The 23,118-nt window shown below is 38.3% G+C and overlaps 7 protein-coding genes across 7 annotated transcripts; 3 read left to right on the top strand and 4 right to left on the bottom strand.

The window, feature by feature from the left end:
* Positions 1-242: 242 nt before the first annotated feature.
* On the bottom strand, positions 243-2,676 carry EAF02_001734 (uncharacterized protein; the record flags this gene model as incomplete). The annotated part of the gene is made up of 4 exons (XM_038897782.1): positions 243-2,088; positions 2,144-2,255; positions 2,308-2,473; positions 2,665-2,676. The coding sequence occupies 4 exons, from the start codon at positions 2,674-2,676 to the stop codon at positions 243-245; spliced, it is 2,136 nt and encodes a 711-aa protein (XP_038762757.1).
* A 1,329-nt stretch (positions 2,677-4,005) lies between these two features.
* Positions 4,006-5,035, top strand: EAF02_001733 (uncharacterized protein; the record flags this gene model as incomplete). The annotated part of the gene is made up of 3 exons (XM_038897781.1): positions 4,006-4,037; positions 4,084-4,309; positions 4,715-5,035. The coding sequence occupies 3 exons, from the start codon at positions 4,006-4,008 to the stop codon at positions 5,033-5,035; spliced, it is 579 nt and encodes a 192-aa protein (XP_038762756.1).
* A 2,014-nt stretch (positions 5,036-7,049) lies between these two features.
* EAF02_001732 (uncharacterized protein) lies at positions 7,050-8,882 on the bottom strand (the record flags this gene model as incomplete). The annotated part of the gene is made up of 4 exons (XM_038897780.1): positions 7,050-7,786; positions 7,883-8,517; positions 8,590-8,623; positions 8,774-8,882. 4 exons carry the CDS (start codon positions 8,880-8,882, stop codon positions 7,050-7,052), a joined length of 1,515 nt encoding a protein of 504 aa, XP_038762755.1.
* A 1,031-nt stretch (positions 8,883-9,913) lies between these two features.
* EAF02_001731 (uncharacterized protein) lies at positions 9,914-10,852 on the top strand (the record flags this gene model as incomplete). The annotated part of the gene is made up of 3 exons (XM_038897779.1): positions 9,914-10,395; positions 10,495-10,611; positions 10,684-10,852. 3 exons carry the CDS (start codon positions 9,914-9,916, stop codon positions 10,850-10,852), a joined length of 768 nt encoding a protein of 255 aa, XP_038762754.1.
* A 914-nt stretch (positions 10,853-11,766) lies between these two features.
* EAF02_001730 (uncharacterized protein) lies at positions 11,767-12,753 on the bottom strand (the record flags this gene model as incomplete). Its single annotated transcript, XM_038897778.1, has 4 exons — positions 11,767-11,965; positions 12,029-12,446; positions 12,513-12,681; positions 12,736-12,753. 4 exons carry the CDS (start codon positions 12,751-12,753, stop codon positions 11,767-11,769), a joined length of 804 nt encoding a protein of 267 aa, XP_038762753.1.
* A 7,797-nt stretch (positions 12,754-20,550) lies between these two features.
* Positions 20,551-21,590, bottom strand: EAF02_001729 (uncharacterized protein; the record flags this gene model as incomplete). Its single annotated transcript, XM_038897777.1, has 3 exons — positions 20,551-21,188; positions 21,259-21,415; positions 21,480-21,590. 3 exons carry the CDS (start codon positions 21,588-21,590, stop codon positions 20,551-20,553), a joined length of 906 nt encoding a protein of 301 aa, XP_038762752.1.
* A 582-nt stretch (positions 21,591-22,172) lies between these two features.
* EAF02_001728 (uncharacterized protein) lies at positions 22,173-22,643 on the top strand (the record flags this gene model as incomplete). The annotated part of the gene is made up of 1 exon (XM_038897776.1): positions 22,173-22,643. One exon carries the CDS (start codon positions 22,173-22,175, stop codon positions 22,641-22,643), a length of 471 nt encoding a protein of 156 aa, XP_038762751.1.
* Positions 22,644-23,118: the final 475 nt, after the last annotated feature.

Raw genomic sequence — 23,118 nt, 5'->3', positions numbered from 1 at the left:
CAAATAAAGGTAGGAACCGTGAAGTATGAGCAAATGTTTGTAACTCCACTCCGGTACCTTAGAATATTTTTATGAGGACGAAAAAAAGCCGAAATACTAATATGGCTGAGCCTCTGTCAAGATAGATATCTTCTGTTCACAATAAGTGACCGTTTAGAAGATGTACTGTACGAGAAATATGACTTTTTGGTGCGAGAAAATAATGAAAACTGGTGATGTATGATGTCGGATGTTATCGTTGATCAAGAATCACCTCCTGCTGGTGTAGCCGAAGCTAGAGCAGGGGATGCTCCACCTTCCTTATTGAAGCCACCTCGTCCGCCACGTCCCCCTCTACCTCTATCATTTCCTCTTCCACGGGTAGATCCACCTCGACCACCTCGACCGCCTCGGCCACCTTCGCTGTCGCTAGCACCCCCACTTCCGTAACCACCTCGGGGAGCACTGCTGTTTCCGCCTCTGCTGCTACCCCAACTGCCGGCACCTCCGCGGCTTGAAGAGTAAGACTTAGTATTATCTCTAGCCTGGAATAACTTCACCAAAGGTCTTGAGCGATCCTCACTGCTGCGTTGTGTGACCTCTGCAGGTAGACGACCTAGAGCATCGTCTCTCTCCTGAGTGGTCTTGAAGACGGCAACCTTGTTGGATGCACCCCATTTATCGACTCGAATAATCTTTGCCTTGTCATCATCGTGGAACAAGTCGCGGACATGATCTTCTGAGTTTACATTCATAACGAAGAGACCAATGATTTGTTCGGCAGAAGGCTTAGCTGCTGGGGATGAGCTGTCTGTACCATTTGTGGTCGCGGGAGTCTTCTCTTCCTCTTTGGCAGATGGTAGGTTAACAACATTGTTTTGAGCTGGTTGTGGTGTGGCAGGCTTGGCTTGGAATGGAGCTGGTGACTCTGCGGTACGTTCAGGACCAGCTGGTGGAGCTCTGGTTTGTTGTTGAGCTTGTCCTCGTTGACCAAAAGGTTGCGCTGGAGGTTGTGCGGCGGGTGAACGCTGAGCTGGCCCAGTAGGTGGTGCAGAGGATACAAGATTTTGGCTTGATCCAGGTGTTCCAGAGCCGGTCGCAGGTGCTTGTGCTTGTTGCTGTTGGTGACCTGGGTGTTGCTTTGCACCTCGATGAGCGAAGTTGAATCCTTGAGCTCGCATTTCGGTACCGATGCGTCCATCCTGAACTTCCAAAACCAACCATCCAAAGGCAGCATCAGCTAAGTTAAAGTTCCACATATTTTTGAAAGCACTTTCGTCAACTTGGCCCAAAGTAGCGGCATTAGAACCACCGACGGGGCCGCCGAATGGGTTACCTCCATGTGCGGTGCTTGGCATCTTCTCTACAATACCAAGTGCGTTGTTAAGAAGGTTTTGTTGAGCTTCGTTTTGAGAAATGGCCGGTTGAACTTCGCTCTTGACTGTCTCCCATACGTCATTGAAGGAAGCTTTGGATGCTGCGAGCTTACCCCGGTAATGATCCAAGGTAGGGTTGACACTGAATTCGTTGTAGGAGCTTCCGTATCTGAAATGAAGTCCTGCGGATATCGAGAAGTCGGCTTTGAGGGTAACTGAAAGCTGGTTCAAAATACCCTCGCGAGCTGGTGACGCATGGGTAATAAATACGCGGGTTTCGGTAGGATCGTATACACGATTGGCGGTATCTACCAGCTCTCCCATTTGAAGTAATGTAGTCCACATGGTTCCTTGCCCACCAGCAATTGTGGTTCTGCCCTCACCATTATCGAAAAGTTTATGCATGACAACTGCGCCACCAAGTCCGAGAAGTCTCAACTTAACGCCTCCAATTTCCAAAAGCATTGAGCGTGCCTCATCAATGATGTGAAGTTTGTCAACCTTGTATTCGCCCGATCTGAATTTTTCGAGGACTCGCACATCTTCACACGCACCCCAGACAGTGTAGACTGGTACATCAAGCTTCAGACTGCCATTAAGGAACTGTGGTAATTCGGAAAGTGGAAGGTCGCCAGGACTGAATCTCGACTTCACTGGGCCCCCCGGTGCTGCGATTGCCTTTTTCGTAGCTTCTGTAATCAAAGGAGAGTATTGAGCGACATGTTTGAGGGTTCTATTGAATTTTGTTAGTGGATGATCTATAGTGCTGAGCTGGATGCTGAGCTCACTTTTCTGCAATGCGATCGAGAGAGGTGTCATCATAAAAACCGAAATCTCCTGTATGAATAATGTGATCTGCGCGTGCTTGCTTTGCGAGTTCATTGAGTGATCTTAAATTTCCTTCCGAGTTGTCAGCGTTGCCTGAAAAGTCAAATCTTCAGGTCAAGCTCACCTCGTACGTCTGCCACACACAAAACTCTCACACCTCCAGTTTGTATGATTCTACCGTTGTTTGGGAGTAAAGGAGTAGCTCCAGGCGGGATACCGGTATGACCTGCTACAGCACCATTTGGCATATAAGCTTGGTTATAGCTAGGTTGTTGGGGAGGGAGTCGTTGCTGAAACATTGGATCTGTTAGCTTGGGATGTACTGGAAACTTCTGAAAAACGGAAGAGTAAGTGGGTCGTCTCCCGACAATGAAAGAGCTTGCTAGAGCCATTTTCGATCGAATGAGACGGTAAAGGAGTAGAGGAAGTTGGAAAGAGATTGTAGGATTGACGATTATGTTTGAAATGGTATTCCACTCACAGAATTGGCCATAATTCACAAGATCGTGGTGATTCACAGTTCGATAAGGAAGGCGTAAAGAGGTGAATTATTCTATGCGCTTTCTTCGTCGAAACAAGTAGGTACGATGGAGGAGATTAATTAAAGGGAGTAAAAGAAGGTGGTATGTAGTAAGGTTTTGGTTGAGGAGGGAAGTACCTTTTTCGATGATTGAAGTTGAGTGAATCTCTTTCGCGCGGCTCACAACCAAATTGGAAACCTAAGGAAGACAACATCCCTGTCACCTTCAGCTTGATTTGGGAGCCACACTTTGCTGACATCAAACCTCACTTCAAACGTCACTTCAGACTTCACTTGGGAAAGTCAATTTACGGGTTTCAACTGAATTTTAAGTATATACGGTAATTTGTTACAATTATTATACTTGAAATTACTACCTAGTACCCAAGTAGGTATTATTACAAGATTTTTTATTACATCCATACACATATACTTGTCCGTTTACCATTTCAAATCATTTCTATATCCTTTTGGTAGCTAGACAACAAGATTATGAGAGTGAGCAGAAGCTGAACAACCCTTCAATGTCTTCACTGCCATTCCTTTGCCATTTGTCCCTACCTACGTATTCCCAAGCAGTATCCAGAACACTTGGTCGACCATGATATCTGAGAGTGAGCTGCCTCAAACTTTCAACATACAATGGGTCATCACTAACATCACGTGGGTGGGCGTATCACAAACCTTGGTAATTGCAAGCGCAAGTGAAAACATGGACCTCCGAACCTAGACATCAAATAGCCATCATATATCTCAGGTGGTAAGTGAATGAGGTTAGGTACAAACAACTCCCAACAAGAGGGGTAGATTTTTTCACCCTTCTCATTTATTAACCTCAAGGTTCCTGTCCACTTCAGACACATGATATCCATTCTGCATTGCTGTGTTATCCGGTAAACGGATATTCACCAATGTCGAGTCTGTGATTCCTTTGCTCTCTTTATATTTTCCAGTCACCTGTTCAATCCAAGAAATCCAGAAGAAAACGTGTGGCGATTGTGGGAAGCTGGGGATGGGTCGCTGCATCTCTCCATCTTTCGTGCTTTCTCCGTATCTAAGTAAGGTAGGAAGTTATGCTCAAATTCCTTTTTCCGTCCTAGTGACCAATCTGCGGTCATTTTAATCTATACGGCCCCGTAGAAGAAAGTTTCATGCCAAGATCGATTACCAAACTTCTGTCGATCAAGAAACACACACTGCCTGCCTAGTGCTTCGTTGGATCGGTATTCGCTAAAAGAAGTATCGAAATACTAAATGCCAACTTACTGGTACTTCTATATCGAAGATAACCTCCACTTCAATATGTCTGCAACGAAGCCTGAGAAGTTGAACAAGTAAGTGTTCCTTCTTCATCTTTGAATACTCGCTGATTGAGTATAGACTTCTTAGCTATGCCATGATTCACATTCACGTTGGAAATAACCTCAAGGATTTCGGTGTCCACAAGTATCTTGCTTGTCATCATTCACCATACTTTAAAGCTGCTTTATACTCAGGGCTTGAGGAAATTACAACTGGGATTATAAAATTTCCGGAAGTCAAAGTGGAAGTTTTCGAATTATTCTATCATTGGCTGTATAGTCAGGACTTTATTACATTTGCCTTTGTGGGACCCAACCAAATCGAGTTCTAAGGTCCGTATCACGAGGAACTTGGGAGCACAGTGGGTGGTGCATGTATTGACGGGACACCTCCCAACGTTCGAAATTTTGAACAAATTTGTTTTTCAATCACTTGATACTAAAAGTTATCTTTTGATTGTTTTATTTCTAGTGAATAATTTGAAGAATTTTTAAGATATAGAATTTGATATATCAAGAGATATTCACAAGTCCATTCCTGCAGTGTCCCGTCGGTCTGTACACGCACTGGTGGAGAGAATCATAGCGTGTGTGCTTTTTGCAACCAGGAAGATACATATTACGTTAACAGCGCCTGTGATAGAGACTCGAACAGCTGGCTTGGATTTACGCATAACAATAGTTGCCCTTTGCATTTGTTTTGTAAAAAGCAACTGAAACTGCTTTCAAAGCTCTACGTATTTGCTGGCATGACACAGATTCCCGTACTCCAGAACTATTGCATCGAAAAGTTTCATGTAATCGTGAACTTGAGAAAGCGTGTCCCTGTCGAGCTCATAGAATATATTTGGGGAAACACAATGGAACATGACAGACTTCACAAACTCATAATCGACATGATGTTATGGGAAACGGCTCCAGAATTCAGCCTCTTTGTACCCAATCCCATACCGACTCTCGTTCTGGATGAAGTTTACTCCACCATGAGAAAATATTTTAGAGCTGCTGTTCATGAAACTAGGGGTGCATAAAGCAATCCTTTGTGGAATATCGAAAACTATTTTATAAACGTCGATAAGGAGAAAGATGGTATGTTTATCTAGGCATGTCAGCTGGATTTTGATTTGCAGCATTGCATTGAATGGGCCGAACTATATCTTTGGTTTTTTGGTATCTAGGAATTCTACCACAAGATCGAAAGCTGTATAATTCCACCAAGTTAAAGAAATACAGGTCAGGTTATGGCCAATTTATTCTGCAATATACCGTTCAATCTCATAATTTGTGATTACCGTTGATTACGGAGCACAGTTCAATCAACGTGCAAATTAGTAGACGGGGATTTGGCAGTGCTCAAAATCACAATCACTATCATTACGGGTCGTCTCAAGGCAATCGTGGGACATCTTACACAAGTTCTTTTTTACAATTGATTTCTAATTCAACCTTCCAATCAAATGAGTATCATCATGTGATATCTTGAAGAAGGTGCCTCTCATCGTGCCTTCCCAATACACAACTTTCCTTCTCACTTCAACGACACACCCTTAAATCAATGTTTACAATTTGAGTACCGCCAACATTAACTCCTTCCAATGCAACCACACAAATCTCAGTTATATCGCAACTTTCTGTGCCTTTGTGGTTTACATTTATCCATTGTCCTACTGGGACTGGAGTATTTGATTTTGAAGTGCATGTCTATCTGGATGTGCCCCCTTCCATTCTCGATGATAGTTGATCTTAAACTCGTCGTCTGTGTGCCTAACAGTCTTCATTTATATTCAAGACAAGTTGTGAATATTTGAAACTGATCTAGCATCTAGTGTGAAGGAATTGTCTACTGTGCCATAGCAAGGAGTAGAAGAATCACATGAAGATGCGACGAAAGAGTCCTGCTCGCAATATCGGAACAAAAAGTCTTGTTTTCTATTGCTTCTTGAATTCTGCACCGGACTTTGCACCGAATGGTGACAAATCATTGTGGCTGGGTAAAGGATCTTGCGCATATTGAGAAGTTCTGGCAGCTTGTCTCGAAACTGGTATATTCGAGTATTGTCCTATAATGGAGTCAAAAAATGTGTCTCATCCCTTCTTGTAACTTTTATAGTATCATCAAAAGCGCATCATGCACCTTGTTTAAACCTACTTCATACAAACCTCTTAGGCTTCTACATTTTCGGGGAACTCGCATAATATCACGCACTCTTACACATTCTCAAATTCTGAGCATGCGCAAACGATAAACCTATGCTGGTACCGGGAGTCAAGCTTTTCTTTACTTGTTTCTTGAACATATAGCTTTTGAGGAGAGTGCACACTTTGTCGGCTGTTGATGAATCTTTAGAAATTGTCATTCAAAACATGAATGTAAGCACATATTCTGGCCATCAAGAAAGCGAACTTAGTCAATTCTCCTCGTTGAGTCTAGTTGATCTTATAAAATTAGTTCGGCGGATAATTTTGGGGGTGCTCAGGAACTTGTGGAGGAATTTCATAAAAATAACCCACACAAGCCTCATCCTGGGGTGAAATACTACTAGTTCTATTCTTCTTTTCTTGTGTGGGGTCGAGAGTTCGACACCCATAGAGTTTTCCATGTTCGGCTTGCAGGAAAATAGCCAAAGCTATTCGGGTTCTGAATCTCAATGGCTATGTTAAATAGTTTGGAATATTAAATTCGCCTCAGAAATGGAAGCTCTTTTAGTCTATCAGTCCGGACCATTGAACACCTTGGACTGTTGTGCCGCATGATGTATGAAAAGTGCTTGCATACTCATGTAGTCACTGATCAGTAGGTAGCTTGTGGAAAATTCCTCGCAGTCCTGAGAATTTACTCGTTGTTGCAAAAATCTTCATTTCTTCTCTTAACACTTCCGAGGAATGTTCTTCGGGATAGCACATCACTCCCCACGGGGCTTCCAGTCAAAGAGGATGTCTGTTTAGTATTGATTAAAGTACCATTATATCGTTCATTTATCTAAAATTAGGCCAGCGCGCCACTTTCTATCTAATTATTCCAACGCGAGTGTTCTAATATGCCCATCAGTCTTTACACAATCTCCCATCCGAAGCTACAGTCACCAGATCACTCCCAACAGACGTATGAGCATACAAAATAAAATTTGGATCATAAGACATCTTCACGTCCAGCAATTGGTCGTAATTCTCACCATAATAATCCTCCTTCCATGTTGGATTGTCAAAAGTTGCCTCATTCATATACGATCCACCACCAGGGGTCAGGACTTTAAATTGATCTTGGAATGCATTTACCTGCGCTTGAATCTGATGTATTGTCTCTCTTGAAGCTGCTGCCTCGATGCCAACGTCAACATTTAGCCAATAGAGAGAATCGCGCCATGCGGGAAGAACAGCATTGGAGCCTACATGGTTCCCAACGCGAGAATGTGTCACGTTAGCGGCTATTCCGTTGATGCGTATTGATGTTGCGGGACTTCCGGTCGTGCTGATAATGTCTTTGAAAACAGAAATCAAACTACTGACATTGTTCTGGATGGTCGAGCGGGGAATCAGGCGTCCTCCGATAATATCATTTGTCGTATAAGGTCCATATGGGAGACTTCCAGTGTAATGCTCGTAGTGGTCGTAAAAATTTGGCCGGTCACTTGTTTCATATGCTGCAAATGTTATGTTCATCGCTTGGATCTCTTCTTTGTACGAAGCTAATGCTTCGGCCATCGTCAGGGCATCTCCACCCGGCAATGTAGCAAATGCAAGGTTGAATGCATCGCTCGTGAAGCCCCAAACGGTGGTAAAGCCTAGTATTTAGTCTAGAACCAAAAGATGCTTTTGCCAAGCTTCAATTGCAGACCAGTACCTCGCATCACCAGTATTGTTGATGGTGAATGATCCACCTGCAACTATACCGCCGGGGTAAGCTTTTGTAGTCAACGAGATTACCACGGCGTATGTGCCTCCTCCGCCACCGCTAAGTGCCCAGTAAAGGTCCGAGTTTTCCGTAGGAGTTGCGATAAGATGGCGACCATCAGCGGTCACAACTTCATATTCTAATGCATTGTCTGCGCTGAGACCGTACGTAGCTCCGAGAGGACCATGGCCGCCACCTTGCACATATCCACCAGCCATGCCTACAGTTGGGCAAAAGCCACCCACAACTCGCAGACTGTTCTCAGCAGCGATTTTATAAGCTTCAAAGAACTGAACTCCAGCTCCAACTTTGACCGCAGGACCAGTGTAATTGGTGCTGGTATAATCGAGAAACGAAATATCTTTGAGGTTATGCGTCCATAGTGCGAGGGATCCTTCGCCGTTGGACCTACCAATGTAGTCGTGGCCAGTATTCTTAATTGTGATTCGTACCTTGTTCTCCGTTGCAAATTTCAAACCGGCAATAACATCAGCAGCGCTGCTGACGTTGATGGCATAAGAAGCAATATTTCCCAGATTGCATGTCGCATTTACATAATTAAAAGGACTACAAGAATCATTCAGCCAGTATGGTGCCATGATATTGACTAGATCCGTGAAACTTTATGTCCGAATTAGCTTCAGGTTTCTGAGCAAAATATACGTCGAGTTTGAGAAACGAATCAGGACTTACTATGTGAGTGGTGCTGTCCAAATATCTTCCATCTCTGTACATTCAGCCAAGTCATAGTCAGAATTGTGGCAGCTTTGAGCCAAAGGCTTTCCGAGAATGAGTTTCCCATTGATCGATTGGTTCAATTGTTGCCAATTTGCAAGACTAGGCCACTAAAGATCGGCTGGGAGGTAGTGACAGTTACTTCTTGGCTCAAGAAATCCATCAGATCTCTTTGCTGGCGCGGCAGTCACGGTTGGAAATCCAAAAAAAGCCGCAGTTGCGGCCAGAACAGACGATGAATATACAAGCATTGTCTCTGATTCAGAAATTGGTAATAGACGAAGGGAGAAAGCACCTCACTAAATCATTCGGATCGATAATCCACAGGAGTGAAATCTTAAGTCTTGCCGTCATATTTATGATAATTCGGTTCTCCCTGCCAAACTCTAATCGTCACCGCGTCTACACAAGATTTCGTAAGTTCTATTGTCCATCGTGTGAGCAAGTGTCAGCCCTAAGGACATTGTTAAATTGCGTATAGAGTTTGACTTGAAGGATCAGGTACCGATCCATATTCCATATTGCTCAGTCCTCTTTCGCACCGATAACGATTACGAGGTGAAGTGTCGTGCCATTCGCAATCACTATCGGCAAAATCTCGTTGAAGGTTTACGTGTAGGAGGATATCGTGAAGAGCTAATCGATCTGGGATCAAATCCTTCCTCCTAAAACTTTGTGCAAGAAAAGGTTTAATGAAATCGTCGCACTGTATATTTGACATACCTGTAGTGCTTAGACTCCGCGGAAGATGACAAAGTAAATTTCGATAGCCAATCCCGTCGGGTACGCATGATGCAAGGTGAGCATAAACGCGGCTAATTGCTTACTTTGCATGACTAGCCGACTCGCTAACCCCACAATTATTCCCAGGTAATCCCTAACCCATGTTACCGAGCGTTTATATGCAACTTGCTGACCTTGCATGAAGCTTATCCCGTCGATCCGTACCTGACATTCCCGTTCCAATATGACCTCCTTCGTGGTGTTTGTCATCATGGCTTTTATCACCACTTCTTGAACCAAATTGGTAATACACATGCGGAAATCAGCACTCAAGACGATGGCATCAGTCTTCCAGAGTATGCAGAGTAATACCACACATTTCTTATTCCGCTTGCATTTGTAACGCTTGATTGAAAGCTGCCACCGTGGAAATTTTATTGATATAAAGATGCTTCTATGACTTTTTGAATTGCGATTCGACATCGACAATCAGATCGACAATCGCTTCTTTCTCATAACTTAGTCTCTTGCATAATTTTCAATCCAATACTAAGTCATCATGGCACCAACTATCATTCTCATTTCCGGCGCCAACAGAGGCATTGGCAAGGGAATTCTCGAACTTTATCTTTCTAAGCCAAGCCACACTGTTATTGCCGCAAACCGCGATCCAAACCATCGTTCCTCCAAAGCCCTCGCTGATTTGCCTACAGCTGAAGGCTCGTCCCTTGTCCTGATCAAAGTTGATGCTACTGTCTCCACAGATGCACTCGAGGCTGTGAAACAATTAGAATCCCAGGGTATTGACCATGTTGATATTGTGATTGCGAATGCTGGCGTTTGCTACGCTTGGCCCAAAGTTTCGGAAGTAAAGGCCGAAGATATTCAAGGGCATTTTGTTCCAAATGTACATGGCTTTATTTGGCTGTATCAAGCTACACTACCCTTATTGAAGAAGTCCAAACTCGGAAAATTTATCTCCATTGGTTCTTCCGCTGGATATCTCACGGTACGTCTGCTCTCAATTCTCAGTTCACAATCGTAACTGTTGACTAACAATGTTCCATATAGTAATTGATCCTTTTCTTCAAGATTAATCACGAGTGATCAGAATGAACAATATGTATTAATATCTTACAGGAACCAATTAGACATGCCAAATTCGGCCTACGCGCCTTCTAAAGTATCAGTACATTGGCTTACAAAAGCTATTCATCGTGAAGAGCCAACTCTTATAGCTTTCCCTATTGATCCCGGGTAAATTTCATCTTATGGTTCCTGTAGTGGGAAATTATCTTCGTCTTTGAATCCTGCTAACACGCTATCTAGATGGGTCCAAACAGACCTGGGAAATATCGGTGCTAATCACTTTGGCTTTGACGCAGCTCCTCTGGGAGTCGCAGAATGTGCTGCTGGATTGGACAAGGTCATAGCCGAGAGCACCAGAGAGACCCACGGAGGAAAGTTGTATAAGTGGGATGGAGAGGTTCTCCCTTGATAGAGGTGGTCTTCTGGTAGCCACTCACAATATATGCTAGATTAAGTATAGAAGCGAAAACGTGTACTTCAACCAAATCAAATTCCCATATTGAAACTCTGCCAGACGGCTTCGAACAGTTTAGTTTGTAGACTATCGCTGTTGGTATCATCTTCTATCGATACTGACTAGACTCTGCCTCGCGTGCGATTCCAAGGACACGAAATTTATGTTCTTCTCAAAAGTGATTCATAGATGCTAGGCATTTTATATGCTTTGGAAGTTTTTGACAAACCGATGAGGATTCTATTCTACATTCAAAATCAGCTCTGGATTTCATAGTGACCCTTGGAAGTTAAAGTTAATCCCCGCTCATCGGTCAGTTAAGAGCAAATATCGTGCCGAGACATGTCTTTGAAAGACATGTCAAGGATTAATACTCCACATGTGTCACGTCTTGGAAGAATTTGAACATTCCCATCTTGTCAATTACCACTCTAAAGGCGCAATTGTGCCAAGCGATTTAAAAGGACATAGTTGAGGTCACATGAAGAGTCGCAAGTCGACAAGAGCTAAAGCAGGACACATTTCACATCACCATATCATAAGAAGTTTTAAGTCAGTTACTTGCAAAGTAGCTAGTGTAGGTCCACCCATCTTTGCGAGATCAATCAACAAAGCTGTTCGAACCTTTTCCCGCTAGATCCTTGCAAAAAAAAAATGATATTGCGCGAATTTCATGAATAGCTTGCCTATTTTATGCAAGCTTACGATCCATATTTTGAAAACGTTGATGCTACTCTTGCGCCTGGAATTCATTCTAAATTCTCCCAAAAAAAAAAACTATCTAGTCTATTCTCGCCTATTCTCAAATCCCATTTCTTCTCATTTGCAATTCAGCAACCGTTCTTCCCCCAGAATCATTTGGATACTGTCTAATTTCTTATCTTAACGCGTAAACCTGGACTACCTTTTGCGGGGAAAGGTATAATATAATCGTGATTTAAATCAATGTCTCTTTCACGGACCGTGTCAAATAGGTCCAACGTCGGTCCGTCTTGTCCGCGATAAATCTCATACTTCTGAATAATAGCCGCAAGAACTAGGGACATTTCGAGACGTGTAAAGTTCATCCTATTTTTACACACACATTTTAGTTAATTCATACTTAACGATGTTCCATAAATTTTGACATACCCAATGCAATTCCTCGTACCTCGAGCAAAACCAACAAAGGCCTTGTCGAGTCTTGGATTGTCAATCCACCTCTGTGGACGAAACTCGCATGGATTTTCAAAAACATCTGCATTCATATGTGCAATTTGAGCAGTCATATTCGTCAAGGTACCAGCTGGAATGATATACTCTTTGTCGTTTTTCTTGTCATGGTACAAAGTCGGAGCTTTGGGAGAGACTCGTGGCAAGCGTGAGACAACGCCGGGATGAATGCGAATTGTCTCTTGAATCACTGCGTTCAGGTATGGTAGGATTTCCACCTCAGAGAAAGATGGGAGGCTATCTGAATTTGGAATAGCTGCATTTATCTCTTCCTTTACCTTCTCAAATTCCTTGGGATTAGCGAGTAGCTGAAAGAGAGCAGATTGAAGCGTATAGGCTGTGTTGATGTTAGCTAGATTCCCTAGCTCTAAAGATTTTATTGTAATATATGTTTAACACATACCTGTTGTACCTTCTCCTGCAAGTACAACCAACTGTGCTTCATGTGCTAGCCTAAGATTGGTCTTCTCCTCATCGGGAAGTTTACTACTCCATACGCCTTCAAAAATCGTAGTCTTGATTTTTTCAGGGTTCGGAGAATTTCTAACTTCATCGACACGTTTTATCCACATCTGATATACTTGAGATCAGTACGCTAGAATGTCTTAAATTATTGAGCAACTCACAGCTGCCTTATCCCACATTTCGGTCAAAGATGGTATAAAGGTTTTGATAGCCCAAGGTGGTGCCGATGCGAGCAACGTACCAACCCATGGAAAGTGACAGAAGGTATGATTGAGTTAAAGAAGACATCAGTAGATTCCATATAAGGTATGGAAAAATCTTCCTGCTCTAGGAAATGGAAAGATTCTCCAAAGGCATACTGAGTAATAAGATCGCTGGTACAAGCCCGGAATACAAAATGCATTGGTAAGACTTGGTCCTTCGTTCCAGCACCTTACATTCTAGATAGAAGAGTATTGATGTGTTCTTTCATGACAGGCTCCAGTCTACGAATACTAGCATTTGAAAAGAAATTGGTGATTGTGTTGCGTCTTTTGCGGTGCATATCATGATCGATGGTCGCAACGATGGAGTTTTGAGCTGTGATGAAACCAAAAAAGTCAGCTTGGGAAGCTTAAATGAAACTTAGCGCGAGGCGGTTAAATCTTCTTCGATTCTTACTTTCTGTTCTTCTACCAGTGAAGAAATATTTGTCAGTTTGTCTCCCGGGTCCAGGAAAGACAGAATCGATAAAAATCCGGGTCATTCAAGTGAACTTCATAGGGATTGATACGGACAATAGGGCCTGAAACTCCCATGTCAGTAAGTTGCAATATGAGCAGTGTGGGAAATATGCCATATTTCTTATGCATCTCGTCGATCTTTCGGTAATATGTCCCTCTGTTGGTATCAATTTGGTGTTGATTAAAGTGTAAAGTACTTCATTCTTATCAATATAATTGATTATATTATTCGTCTTGATTATTATTAACTATAAAAAGCTAATACTTGATATAATAGAAGTACTAATGCTAGTATATACACTAATATATACACTAGTGCAATACAATGCCCTCTTAAATTATATAATCAATATCCCGACACTAACAACTCTTAAATTAAATGGATTATGTACTTTAAACCTAAGTTCATTATTTAATCTTAAGTATAATATTCTACTCCTATTTCTTTAGCTTCCTTTCCACTATTCTTTTTCTATTCAATATATTACTTTAATAACTATTTTATTAATATCAATTAAATCTTTTAAAGCTTGATATATACTATTTTTAGTTATAACATCCGCAGAATTTGATTTCTTATCAATCTATTTAATCTCCATAATCTCCTTATTTTTGTAGTATTATTATAAAGCTATAATATCGATTAGAAGTTATTTTTCTACATTTATATTAAACTTAGTTAATAGATGATATATAATAATTTAAAATCCATATAAAGTATAAATAATATTTGTTTTTTAGATTTGAGAATAGTATTAATAGTACCCCTTAATAACAGCTCCGATATCAAAACCTAAAACTAATACATATAGCTTAAAACTAATACACTCCTAATGATTCTCTTACATTTGACTGATATCTAATAAATGATATTAGTATTGCTATGCTTATTTATAAGGTATATAATATAGCCGATTTATAATGATAGATTAGTATTATTAGTAAAGGATACATCAATAAAAACAACTAAGTCGATAAAATTCATATCAAGAGATATAAAGATTAATTCTCTTTTTGAATTGTCCATTTGCCATTTAATAACCTTATTAAACTTAATAATATTTTCTTCCTTCGGATCTATTATCTGGGCAGTAATTGAAAGATGGTATAATGCCTTTGATTGATATACTGTTGTGATATATGCATCTTTTATACATTGAGCAATATATTAATTCTTCGAAATAATATTCTTTCGAATCTTTCCCTTGTTCCCTACATATCAACACTTCCTAATATAACCATTCGGAAATTATCATACTGTTTCTCCTGATTTAGATAGATTTTATTATTTTTAAAAGTAATTAAACCACTATTAAACTTAATGGATGATTTTCGATGAATTGCTTTCTGTTTTTAGCCATAAATCCGGTTTTTTCCAATTACTCTTATTCTAATTATATAAATCTTTTATCTACAACTATAAGAATATCATCAATTTGTAATCCTATAATACTAATACCGTTATTGGAATAAAGTAAACAGGGATCGTATATAGATTACGTTTATATTTAGCCTATCCCTATAATGATTGTGGTAGGTTCCAAATCAGTAATTTCCTGTTTCTGGTACACTATACAAAGGCTTTATGATATATAACATATATCCAAAATCAAGTCCGATCTCTTCTAATACTTCCATATAAATAGATTTTTATTCAAAATCGTTGGTTGATTAGATATATACCTGTATGATATCCTGTAAATAGATCTGAATATACTTGTTTGATGTTTACAAAATAGCAGTAAATATAAGTATAATACACTAGCTAATATATTGAATAATTGAGATTACATCAAAATAATGGTTTTGCCTATATCTTGATATACCTAAACTACTAGTTGTAATTTCGCATATACTTTATTAGTACCTTCTTCTTTTATTTCATTAATAAATTATGATTTAAATAATTGTATTCCGAATAGTATACTAGCTTTTTGAGATGATTTTAAAAACTCCATTTTTCATTTAATCCATCAACTTCCTTGCCATCATAATTCCTTATATTATATAAATATATCATTTTGTAAGAATATAGTTAATTGTGGTAATGATAGCTAATGTCAATATCCATAAAATTGATTATATTAATCAAGTTGCTTTTCATTACACAATATAATTACATATCTAGTTGTACCACTGACAATAATGTTTGCAATCATAATATCTCCATTCGTAATATATCAACTATTATAGTATCACCGTTATCGTTATTATTTATATTATTACCATTATTCGATTCGATTTTTTCAGATTCTTCATAAAAAGATCGTACAAACATAAATCGAAATTTAGTTGATCCACTGGTAAGTTCCACTTCATATATTTCCCCATCCATTTCAATCAGAGCATATGGTCCAATCCACTTGCCTAACATATTGCCACCTTTTTCTTTTTTTTATATTAAAACTTGTGAATTAAACAATAAAATAAGGACTAATATTATAAATAATCCATTCCTCAATCTAAGCACTTCTGTGATCTGTCTCTTAGCTCATATATAACATACTTCTATCATAACTTTCTTCGTAACTTTCGCACATTGAATGATTATCGGGATTAATGGATTAATATCATTCAATCTAGAATATATCCCATAAACTAGTAGTATGGGAATAAGCCCATTCAATCCAGCTATATCATTTACAGCTTTCACTGTTATTTGCAGGATTATTGCTTTCATCAAATTGTTATCTTTAAGCTTTTTAGTCAAGATCTCATACACACAACATAAGGGGTGATAATATCTCTCCACTATACCTATAGAGTTGTATACTTCAACTGATATATTCTTGATAGTAATTAATATAGATTTTGTATTCTAAATGAATTCTTTATTACAAAATTCTTTCCTATATCATAAATAATATAATCTAATAGTCCTATATATACATCAATCCAGTATTTTCGAAAAATATCGAATATATATTTAACTGAAATGTTTTCAAGAAATCGAATTATTTGATAGTGTATTGCCTCATCAATAATATATAGAACTGATTTGTTTGTAATATATATGATATTGATGTATATAATATAATTAAATTTAATATCCTTTGGTAGAGTAAACCTAAAATGTCCGGATGACTTGCTATATATTTGATAGTACTTACAGTATTTGATAAGATATTTTATAGTGTCATTGCTTTTGTTATAGCCTATATATTATAATATATTATAAAAGTATTATGCAAATAAATAGCCAAATTGTCAATATAAATACTATAGCTTAATAATTATTAAATAATAATTATTCTAATAAATAAACTCTTGAATAAGCGAATCCATATTTATTTTTCATATCAAAAATATATGCCCACATCTTCTAATAACAGAATATTGACTGATTAGATTAATAAATTTGTTGATAATATTGTTATAGAATACTTTAAGCTAGTCCATATCCTTAAGTTCCAATAAAAATAGAATATTAGCATTTACAATATAAAAAACAATGTATTTAAATAATGTATCAATATAAAATGAATCTATTAATATCACAGTCCCCTTCCCAAAGCGTATATTCGCCATTCCCACTATTTGTGGATTATATATTACTAGGCATACCTATTGCCATACATAATATTATCTAATCCCAACTATAGATTTATCTATACAAACTATATCAATATATATATCAAAAAACTTCTTGTTTATATAACTTATGTAAAAAACGTTTATCACACTTTCTACTAATAGAGTAGCTTTAATAGGGTCTCTAATCAATGTATATAATATTGTATTGATTAATAATTGATTAAATATCTCTTGGCTATTCACAGATTTTAAATTAATGAAAAATGCTTTTTCTTCAGTATTATCAATATCAAGATCTGCAAAGAACTATTCCATTTCAATTTCTGAATTAGATTTTGCATTAGTAGCTTCTCCCTTATATTCAATCAACCATTGGTTATAGCACTTATTAAACGTGTTGTTATTACTATCCTTAATCTTTTCCCAATATTTATATCGATTTTTATTCTATTCCTCCTAGGAATACTTGTTGATCGATATCCCTCTTTCTTACATATCCAGCAACAATTTCATTGATTCGAAGAATTAGATTGTTATCGAAATCTATTAGTATTGCCCTTGAAGCTATTGCTTTTAAAATTATTGTTTCTGAAATCTCTAGAATCACCTAAACTATTCCAATCATTATTGCTACAGAATCTTTTATTAGTAAATAGTATTATATCTTCTTCCTTATACGATCTCTCCTATATATTAATGGATTATCACAGTTAGTTAATTAAACCAGATATTTCCTTTTTGGGGTCAAAATAAGCTAGATTGTATGCCTCAATATCTTCACATACCAATATAAGCTTATTATATAGATATGATATCTGCCGCATAACAGAATCAAATCAATATTATAACATACATAACTACTTGATTATGATGATAAAACACTCACTAAGTAACTTGTTTTTATACTTCTTTTTAATCAATTTGAAAATAATACTATTCCATTTAAATAGTATATTGCATTAATACTCTTCTCCCTCAAAGTTACTCCACATATAAATATAAAGCTCTCTGAATATAGATAATAGTGCTTCGTAATTGGCATAAAAGAACTCAAATACACTATCCTTTAGCATAATTGGGAATACCTTGTATTGTATATCCATAAGCACCTCCGCACATCATAAGATTTCATAGAATATTGAGAGTTTGAAATCGAAATTATTGTTGTCCCCACTATATTTCTTCTTATTAATATAGAATTTCAATAAACTGATAAAAGATTGTATATTAGAATATATCGATAATTTCTTATTTCTATTGTATTGATCTCTATTATCCTTCCTATTATTATCACCATTATTATCATTATTAGGATCTCCTTTTTTATCACCCTTTTTATTATTTTTTTGATTATCTTTGTTATATTCGAAATTGTTGTTAATAAATCTATTGATTATTCCAAATCTAAATTTAGATTTTTTAAGATTACAATCTTTTAGAATTTCCTGAATTTAGTCTTTCGTTCATGTATTTATAATAAATCTACATAATTAGTCATATAAAGCTATAAATACTTCAACATCTAATTTCAATATTTATACCCTTTGGGCATATAATACTATATATAGCTTTCGTGTATCCAATTGGTGGATCTTCACGAATTGCCTACTTATAAATATACTGAAATTATTATAAAAGATCTCAGCTAGCTTATTATTATTAATATCCTTATAGTTGTATTACTTATACTTAAATTTGATATATTTGGTAAACTCCTTAGAGTCAAAATCAATAATTCCATTATCAGCCTATTATTCCTTCAATAGGCTTAATTATTCTTTACAATACTCCTCTTCCTTTTTTATATATAATTCCTTATCAATAATCTTAAAGGTGATTGGGGTATTATTGCTATCCAATATAATAGAGTGTATATAGGGGTATTTCGAAGGTTATAGGTATTTCGAAGGTTGTAGATAGGTTGTAGGTATAAGAGATATGAGAGGGTGTATGAAAAGTATTTAGATAAAGGGTTTATTTTGTATAATGTGTAGTACAAAAGTGAATATATAATGAACACAAAATCGATTTGTTATATTTAACTAATCAATTCTTTTGAATATATTTTTCTAATATAATTATTTAGAGTATATTCTTTAATACAATAAGAAGAGAAAATATATTATATTTAGTATAATAATATCTTTCTTTATAATCTCTTCAGAATTTCTACCAATCCTGAATACTATTTTTAAACACCTAATACTTTTTAGTAGAATCCAAAACCCTAATTGTAATATTATTAATTAGTGTTGATATTAATTTGATATTGATTAAAGTATAAAGTACTTCATTCTTATCAATATAATTGATTGTATTATTCGTCTTGATTATTATTAACTATAGGAAGCTAGTACTTGATATAGTAGAAGTGCTAGCGCTAGTGCATACGCTAGTACATACGCTAGTGCAATATAGTGCCCTCTTAGATCACATGATCGATATCCCGACACCCTCCAAGCCAAATGTCGTAATACATCTCATACCAAAATGTCACAGCTTGGGACAGAGGAAATCAAAGCGTTAGTTTACAACAATCGTTAAGGAATTCGAAGAGTCTTACCTGCTATCTTTGGTCCCGGTATCTTGGCGATGGGAGATAATGTTACTTCGAGAAAATTGTCAATGAGATTGTTCACTAAAATCTGCCAGGTCCTCAAGTTACGTACATCGATATGCTGCAAGATCAGTACTGTAGAGAAGCCATAGTGAAATGATGAGATACAAAGGTGTCAGGGTCGAATAGTTCCTTATGTTCCATACATTTGAGTCAAACAAAGCATTCGTCCCGGGACCTTCTACAGAGCTGCGTAGAAAGCCACCGAAACTTGAATTGATATCGGGGAGCTTGCTTTCAGCCATCGTGGTAGTATCTGGAAATTTGTAAAGGAAGATTGCGGATTTCGCATAGCTTAATATCTAAGATCTTGACGGAAATAAATTAAGATAGAGGCTAGTATGAGATTTGCCACCTTTCCTTGAGTTCATTAGCAATCTTACTTGCAGCATTATATCGACCGTTGTACACCCATTCTGATCCCTGGTTTCCACTCGTAATATGAGCACGCGATTTGTATCAGTCTATACATTGTAAGCTGTATTGAAGGTTACATTGCAGGTTTAGTTGTAAGCCTCGTACTCACTAAAATACTTGCGAAGCTTATTTTCCTTTCCGCATGGGTGAATTGCGGCACATACCAACGTTCATGCACCTTGTTCAATAAACTTTAGCTGCCTAACTTTAGTCTGGCAAAGGGTCAAGTATCTGTTAACTGACGGATTCTTATCTAGAGGTCTTGAATCATGATCAATTTTGACGGAGGAACATACATCGTCACAAGGAAGATTTCTAATAGTCCTCATTGCAGTCCGAGAATACAAGACTGTATCATTCTGTATCCAACTAAAATAGGGAAACCTTCAACAACTATTGACATAGCCTACCTTGATGTTGAATTAATTGTGAATATTCATGGCTTCATGCAGTCTGAAAGTCTGGCTTATGGACACTTTGACTGGAATAATAGGACACTTTAGTACAATATCCTCTATAGCTAAGCTAGATATTCGAGAGCTCAGAATGGCACAGTAGGTCAAGTGGATGATATTACTTTTGTTTCCCTGAAAATGCAGTGAAGAAGTATTGTATTCCAGCCAACTCCTCTATTCAAAAACTATTTGTCTTCAGACACTCGCGCAAAGTCAAAACGCGGCGGTGCATTATGCTTTCAATTCACTAGCTGTCTTGATGAATTCTGTCATGGTACTCAAGATTTCCTCGGACTTATCTCCACTAAGAACAGCCAAATGTCCTTTTTCTTTTGCTATGTACAGGGTTTTTGGACCTGCTAAGAGCCCAAAAGCTTCAATCCGTTCTTCGGGCGACGAAATATCGTCTAATTCGGGCACAATCATTAAAGTTGACGCCTGAACCATGTCCAGTATTACCTTGGGACGGAATATAAACAGTTTCTGGTATGTTTGTAGTGTGATACGATCGCGGAAATTGGGGGCACCATGATCAATGACTGCGGACATAAAGCTGTATGCTTCCGTTCCGCCTGGCCCCCCTGATCCCCCAAACCCCATTGGGTTTTCTCCTTTGCTATTCAATGGAGGTAATGTGAATGCTTCATTACCTCGCAGTTGTGATTGCCGATCTCTAATGAGTTGTGCAAAAACCTTTTCTCGCTTTTCTGGCTGAAAGAAGCTAAAAAGGGGACACACCATTACGAGTGACTTAACTCGCCTATCCAAAGCTGCTGTGCAAGCGCTTACCGTTGCTCCAAAGGACATACCCCAAAGTATGATTCGACGAGAGTCAACGTTCGGCAAAGATGAGATGTGTGTTAAAATATCTATACAGCGAATTGTAAGCCGAAACTGAACAGCAAAAGGTTTCTTTTGATTGAAATATACTGTACTGACCTGATAAATCTTCGGCTTGTTGCAATGGGCTGATCTGATTTCTAGGAAGTCCATCACTGTCTCCGATACTTCGAGGATCATAAATCAATGCGTTATAACCTATACCCTGGAATCTTCGAGCTATCTCTGGCAAGAGCATTTCTTTGACACAGTTGAACTAAACTGTTGTTAGTAACAAGAACAGAGACGAATTATTGAATGCTAGTTTGAGAAGCACTTACTCCATGTGTCATGATGATGGCAGGTGCTTTCACCTCCGTAGGGTGTAGCAATCCTCGGAGGGTAATGCCGTCTATCGTCTTGTATTCAACTTTGACCGCCGGCAGAGCCATATCTCAATACGTATCTTCTAAGGAGTTAAAATGGTAACTTGATTGGAAGACTTTGAGTATTTTAATGTAATAGATTTTAGATGAAGTGACACAATTGGCATTAAGCGTATGATGAGGGAATATAGTACGTAAAATATAACCGAACAGAAGATCATGTATGACAGCCTGGCCTTGACTATCTATTTAAGGGGAATCTACGGATCGAAGTAAAAGGTACCCTCTTTCTACAATGATACTGATCCCTAAAACATGGAAGGCTTCGTGTAAACGTAGCTGGCCACTGTGCATCTCACTCTTATTTGCTCTTCTGCAACAATAGGGGCTCTTTCTTACATCTTACCTCGTGCAGCCCACTCTCCTAGTTCTTATCTCAATGCATTGCGTTTGCATAATCACCCTATCTAGAACTATCTTAACTCTCCAACCGAAAAGCTGCCTAAATTTGCTGGACTTTTATCAGGATTCAAGCAATAGCAACATCGATCGGCCTTATTCATTCTCCGAAGAAGCTGGTAGCATACGTTTAAGAGATGGTGCAATAAGGTTGAAGATGTGGCGTGATCGTCTAACGGTTTCTTCAACATGTATTTCTTGATCCAGGGTGTCTTACATGCAGCTGTAGGGTTTACGGTAAAGATAGAGGGGTATGAATCCCTTGACCCGCTGAATTACCGTGCAGTCACTAATCGTACCGCGGGGTTTAAGTCGTTTTCTGAAGATAAATCTGTAGTCAATGCAGGACTAGGAGCAGTGGGCTATGCCAGATCGCAGAAGATATGGATCTGGGTAAATAACGGGGGTCGTAAGCGCTCTGTGCCTCTTGCCTGCAGTTTCCTATATGAAAGGTCATCATGGATTGATTCAAGCGAGCACGTGCTTGGTGTGAGAATTGTTGATCTGCATTGTAATATTAGGACAAATTCTAAATCACAACTTCTCGTGATTAATGTGTTGCGTGAAAATTGGAGCCAAAATCTGAGAATCAGTGAGAACATAGAGATATTAGCTGAAGGTTACGAACTTACTATGGACGGAGATAAGGGATATTCGTGAGATGGTGAGACTTCAAGTCTGGATGTTTTGAGTTTTGAGGGGTATGGTGATTAGGTTTGAAGACAAAGAATGACCAGAATATTTTCCGTGTTTACCTGCTTCCTTTCTATATAAGATGCCATGATATCGGAACAACCAACTCATGATCAACTCTCTTCTTCAAATATTTCTATCAATCTATATACGATAAACCTCATATCAAATTTTACAATGTCTCAACATTCTCAAGAGCCAGTTGCCATCATTGGCTTTGCATGCCGCCTCCCAGGAGGTAATACCTACACCAAGAAACTCTGGGAGTTTCTCGAGAGAGGGAGACATTGCCTCGAATAAGGTGCCCAAGTAAAGATTTAATATTGAGGGACATTGGGATGGGTCTCAAAAGCCACGCACTATGAGACCATGCGGTGGTATGTTTCTTGAAGATATTGACCCGGCGGATTTTTGATGCTTCATTCTTTGAGATCTCGAAGAG

The sequence above is a fragment of the Botrytis sinoallii genome (assembly GCF_014898435.1).
Source record: "Botrytis sinoallii strain Bc 23 chromosome Unknown BSIN_002, whole genome shotgun sequence".
In the NCBI taxonomy this organism is placed as follows: Eukaryota; Fungi; Ascomycota; class Leotiomycetes; order Helotiales; family Sclerotiniaceae; genus Botrytis; species Botrytis sinoallii.
This window is presented reverse-complemented; position numbering and strand designations above follow the sequence as displayed.